This window comes from Echinops telfairi, unplaced genomic scaffold, assembly GCF_000313985.2.
Source record: "Echinops telfairi isolate 266 unplaced genomic scaffold, ASM31398v2 ScPeMD7_18;HRSCAF=68, whole genome shotgun sequence".
Lineage (NCBI taxonomy): Eukaryota > Metazoa > Chordata > Mammalia > Afrosoricida > Tenrecidae > Echinops > Echinops telfairi.
In genome coordinates this window covers 38443146-38449073 of record NW_022103915.1, presented here as the reverse complement: position 1 = coordinate 38449073, position 5928 = coordinate 38443146, and the positions used below count along the sequence as shown (strand labels likewise).

At 40.7% G+C, this 5928-nt stretch overlaps 1 protein-coding gene across 1 annotated transcript in view; it reads right to left on the bottom strand.

The window, feature by feature from the left end:
• The window catches only part of ATP6V1D (ATPase H+ transporting V1 subunit D), an 18513-nt gene that overhangs the window by 11752 nt on the left and 833 nt on the right, over positions 1 to 5928 (bottom strand). Inside the window, exons 2-3 of the mRNA XM_004698661.2 lie at positions 2671 to 2788; positions 757 to 836 (exon numbers count right to left, since the gene is read on the bottom strand). Of these exons, the coding sequence (XP_004698718.1) occupies positions 757 to 836; positions 2671 to 2788 (198 nt within the window). The remainder of the gene's footprint in view (positions 1 to 756; positions 837 to 2670; positions 2789 to 5928) is intronic.

Genomic DNA, 5928 nt, shown 5'->3' with positions numbered 1-5928 from the left:
GGAATCCAGGGCAGATGATCCCTTCAGAGCCAGTGGTGTGAGTGGCGATACTGGGAGGGTAGAGGGAGAGTGGGTTGGAAAGAGGGAACCGATTACAAAGATCTATTATGTGACCTCCTCCCCTGGGGGACGGACAATGGAAAAGTGGGTGAAGGGAGTCGTCGGACAGGGCAAGATATGACAAAATAATAATTTATAAATTATCAAGCGCTCATGAGGGAGGGGGGAGTGGAAAAAATGAGGACCTGATGCCAGGGGCTTAAGTGGAGAAAAAATGTTTTGAGAATGATGAGGGCAATGAATGTACAGATGTGCTTTACACATTTGATGTATGTGTGGATTGTGATAAGAGTTGTATGAGCCCCTAATAAAACGATTAAAAGAAATCAAGATAAACAGGCAGGAAGACACGCACTACACACGTTCCTAAGGCTTCTCAACACTTGAAAATCAGCCCAGAGGCCCAGGACCAGGAGTAAGAGCACACACTTACTGCACACCTAGATAAAGAAAACGCAACCACGTGACAACCTGGAGGAAGGCTTATGATAGATGTTCAGTGAAATTGGTCTATAAGATTATCTGGAGGCGAATAAGCCAAAGAAGTGTTAGGGCGGTTGGGGTCTGAAGCCTTCTTTATTGGTACTATATAAAGTGTCATTCAACGTAAGTACTTCTAACTTTAAAAAGAGTTGATTGATAAAATTATGGTCAAGAAAACTCTGTTTTTCAAAGCACCCTGCTTCATTTTCTTACCTGAAGTCCCCAGCTGTGAACTTGGCCTCGGCCAGGGAAAAGGCGGCTTCACGCATCACTTCACCCATCAGCATTTTGGTCTAGAAAAGCATAAGCAACAGATTCAACCCAAGTTTCTTGTAAGTAAAACTCGTAACACAGTTATGTTCCTTTAGCCATCAATATTTGTTTAGTGTACATATAAATACCAAGTTGACACTGGTAAAGATAAAACAAAGTAAAGATCTCTAATTTTCTTTCAACATTTTAGGATTATAGTCACTAATAATATTGCTAAACCATGAGTTATACTCAAAACACTGGAATAAACAAATTAGGATTTAACGGCAAACAAATGAACGAAAAGAAGTAAAAATATTCACTAACAGAAATTATTACATTCCATTTATCTAAGCAATGCACTACCACATAGCTATTGCAAAGAATTGCCCAGATCTGTTTAAACTGACAAGAGACAAAGAGCTGTGTACGTTTCCCCCTATGGGAAGGGGGTGGGATGGTGGTGGTAATGTTCCAGAATTTCATAATTATATGTACAGTACCAGTGTCAAAAGGAGCTACCTCTAGGAAGTGAGAAAAAGATGGCAGGGCTGTAGAATGCCGGTTGTGCCTTAAATACAGCTGTGTTCACAAAGCAACGCTCCTAAGGAGACTGAATGCATACCTACAACACGCCAGCATGATTTTCGGCCCTGAAAAATAGTGCTGAAAAGGCCAAGTCTTTGCTCTCATGGAGCTTGGATTCTAGAAGGAGAAACATACTAGGAAAGAGTGACGAAGTAGCACGATGATAAAAATCAAAGGAGGGGGAAACGGAGAGCTAGTAAGTAATGAGTACAAGAATGAAAAAAACGTTCCAAAATTGACTACAGTGATGGCACACCACTGTTTTTAACATGTTTAAACTGCTGGATTGCATGTGATTTGCCTGTCAATAAAACTTAAATTTATAAATAGTTAACAAATAAAAGGCGATGTGACAGAAGGAAATAGGGGCATCACATCAGATTGGGCGACCTGTGATGGCCTCTTTGAAGAGAACAGAATGGCCAAAAGAGCCATTCATTCATATAGTACCTGGGATCACTTCAGGTAGAAAAACAGCTAAGGCACATGCCCCACAAGAGGAAGCTGGGAGAATGCTCACAACCAGATCAGATCAGATCAGATCATATTACGTGGGGCTTTTCCAGCCAGGGTAGAGTGTTTAGATTTTACTGAATGAACTATGTGAAGGTTCTTAAAATGACAATGGGTGTTTTTAATTTAAAAAAAATTATAAAAACTTAAGAGAAGAAAAAAAAAACGTAGAGAAGAATTTAAAATGCCAAGGGCGAGACTGGATTTTCCTCTTAACGTAAATACAGTTCTGGGTCGAGTTCACCCTGTGTGTTAGTCTGGGTACTTTAGAGAAACAAATCCACAGAAACTCATGCATAAGAGTTTTATGTAAAGGTTAAGTGCGCATCAAGAAAATATCCCAACCCAGTGCTGCCCAAGCTCACAAGTGCAACATTAACCCATTAATCCATACGTCCAACACCAATCCACGAAGTCCTCCTCCATCTCACAAAACAGACGCAATGATGCCGACTGCAGGAGGAAAACCGAGTCAGTGAACGTGTAAACATCTCAGCACTGGCAGGGGTCTCCACACGGCTGCTCCAGCACCCAGGGCTGCATCGGGGTAGGTCCATGTGGCTTCTCCTTAGGGATGTCTTGCAGGAAGTCAACCTTGCAAGTTGAAGCAGGAAACTGCTAAGGCAGCTGCACCTTGGTGTGACCATCACAAAGCAAGAGACCCGAGAACTCAAAAGCCGAGGCTCACCAAGCCATGTATCTCTCCGCCCTTCAATTAATCCCACGTGTGTTTATTGGCCAGGTTGGCACAATAACCTAACTACCTCACCCTACCTCTATGATCTTCTTTAGGATCTGTCGAAATCGAAGAGTCAAGGCATCAGATTTTTTCTTCAGGAGGTTTCGGCCGGTCTGGGCTCCTTTCAATCGGGCCTTCATGATGGTCTGTGCCCTACAACACACAGTCAGAGGTTTCTTCTCATTCAAAGGAAGACAAGCACCAACCGCCACCCCCATCCCCACCCCTGCCCAGCACCACGTCAAAATGACGTTGAATCCTTAGGTGCCACAAGAGTGAGAAAGTAAGGTTTCCTCCCTGAGTTCTTGGAAGATGAGTTTATTAATAAAACAGAAACAACTCGTTATTATCTAGACTAAACATTTGATAAAACATTTATCATGAGCTTAAGTGGAAAGCAAATGTTTTGAGAATGATAAGGGCAACGAATGTATAAATGTGCTTGACACAATGTATGTATGTATGGATTGTGATAAGAGTTGCATGAGCCCCCAATAAAATGATTTTAAAAAACCCAAACAAACATTTATCAGAAACCCTAGTTAATGATGCCAGCATTGTTTAAAGTTATTTGACTTATAAGTTAAGATAATAATTTTTGTTTTCATATCCAGCACAGATATTTAAAAAAACTGTTTTTTAAGCCGTCCAATAACATGTAAATCTGAAAAGGTTTATCTTTAGACCAGTAATTCCACCTGGAGAGATATATCCTATAGAGTTTCAAAAGCATTTACAAGGATAAGGACAAACATAATAACCTTATTCTTAACAGCAAAAGCGTAGAAACAAACTAAATTTGAATAAATCATAGTACACCATAAAATGGAATAACAGAACGTTACACTGGAACACACATGGACCAATCTCCCAATAGTTCAGAGCAGGGCAGGTAAGCATCTAGAGTGCTATCAGTTGTGCAAAGCAAGAACGAAACGTGCCCAGAGATGCAGAGCTTGTCCCAGAAAGCACCTGCAGGACCTGGTAGGCGTGGTGACCTTTGGGAATTGGTGCTGGCTGAGAAAAACGAGATCTACTTTTACTATTTATTATACTCTTACGACTTTTGGGTTTTATACCACAACCATTTGCTAATTTTTTTCTTTTAAAAGAAAAAGAAGGTAGCACTAAGATTTTTTAAAGCAGCACTACGATTTTTTTGGCATCATCAATCAAGACCCCAATAGCAACCACTGTATTAATTTGTAATAACTCTAGGTAATATTGCAAAGGACAAAGAGCTCCTGAGCTGAGGCACCAACTCACCCCGAAGCTTCTTTACCTTACTTCAATCTTTTCCCCTCAAAAGCCCAATCCCAAAGTCAAGAAAACAACAGTAGAATTGGCATTTCTATTTTTGCTGCCATATGCCAGATAAAATAGCATTTAGTGAAGGGGAATAAAAAGCATTTGAGCAATAAAATTCAGTAACAAATTGTACTGAAGTTAAAGTGCTTTGTTAAATAGGATATAGCACTTAGCGCAATGGGCAACAGTAAAGCAGCATGTATTCATGGGTCTTTCGACTAAATTCTTGGATTATTCTGTCATCTTTTACCATCGGGTTATAGCGCCAATGAGGTGATTTTATAGTTGGAAGGCTCCAGACATTATCTTAAAGATCAGGAAATGTGGCTCAGAAAAGGGAAGCAACATTCCCATGGCTGTTCTGTGAAGACAGGAGGCAGGAATTTGAACCACACTTCTCTCTCTAGTGAGCTGCCTAAGGCTCAATCTTAAGGTCATTGTACCCCAACTACATGCTACAATGCCTCTCCTTCAAAATGTACTAGTAACATCAAATGTACTGTCTGGTTCTTTCTTTGAAAGACCTGTCAGGGGCTAACTCAGCTGACTGGCCTCTCTGGAGGTCTAACCTACTGAGGCTGGTTCTGATTTCAGCCTGAGCTGGAGCTAGCCACTCCAATGTGTACATTTACCACGCTTCCTTGTTGACACTAACCACAAGCATAGGGGCTCAAAAGACTTGGATCAAATTAAGCCAAAAGCTTGTACTGCAGGTTCCAGCAAGTTTATAGTATAAAGGTTAACTGATTGCAAGATTAAATCCTTTGTGCTCATTTTAATTTCCTCCAAAATAGACAAATTTTAAATTTTGAGACTTTCAAGGGATGAGCCCAAGGACTTAATTAGGGCTGGCCATGTACTACTAGAGCCTGGATGTGACAGGCCAGATCTCTGTTGACCCCAAATCCCACAAGTCTCTTTCAGTTGCACTCTAAACTTGGTCTGTTTTCTCTGGTGCTTAAGTAGGGTTAGGAAAGAATGCTTTACAGGTAATATTTTAAGTGAGCCTGTCTAGGAAACTGTAGTTATTGTTGTACTTTCTAGCCTAGGTCTCAAAAAAATTTGCTCTTTTGCATGCTTAGCACAATGGGTTAAAAAAAAGACTGACCTTGAGCTAGATGAGGGCTGTTTCCCACTGAATCAGAGCCATCTGACTAAATGACAAAGTACTTGCTCTCAGGGCTTGAGACGAATATTTAGAGAAGTGATTACTTCCTGCACTTGATCTTGCTCTCAATTACCAAATTTCACATGTTCCCTTCTCTGAGCCTAAAAGGTGCGTTTTGAAAATAAGAAATGGGAGCATTCTAATTACCTACCCCAAGGTAGTCTTCCTCCTCACATATTTCACAGAAATTGCCTTTCTCTACAACTAGCTTGTTTCCCAACCAGTGTCACACAGCCATTAGAAGAGCCAGTAGGTCAAGGTAGCAAATAAAACTTTTCAATTCATTAAGAAGTTTAGTTACCTTGGCCAAGTTGGAAATCTGGGCTTAGGATTTGAATACAACTTATTTCAAGCACCCTCTGGGGAAAAGGGCAAGATGAGAAAAACAACTGAAAACACAAAGAGATCTAAATGTCAGAGCCAAACCTTTCTGCTTCCTCACTGAAAACAGAAGAAGGGGTGGGGGAAAAAGCACTTATAAGAACAGTCTTTACTCTCCAACAGCTGTAACGCATATTACAGAAAAAGTCAGTATTTCCTTTACAAACCGACTGAACACCTTGCTGTTTTTCTTGTCAAAGAAACCAGGCCAAAAGAGAAAGGCAGCCCCATGGCTGAAACAGAGTCCGGGGCCTGGGTTTGTTCAAGGATCATTTGTTTGTGGACCTGTGATGGATTAATAATCAGGATGCTTTCTCAACCTTGAGGAATATGTGTAACCAAATATCCATTTTACAGGGTGATGAATGAGACTAACAGAGGTGCAAACAGGTGCCATGATGACAGAACAAATTAAGTGACTCATAAATCAGGGATA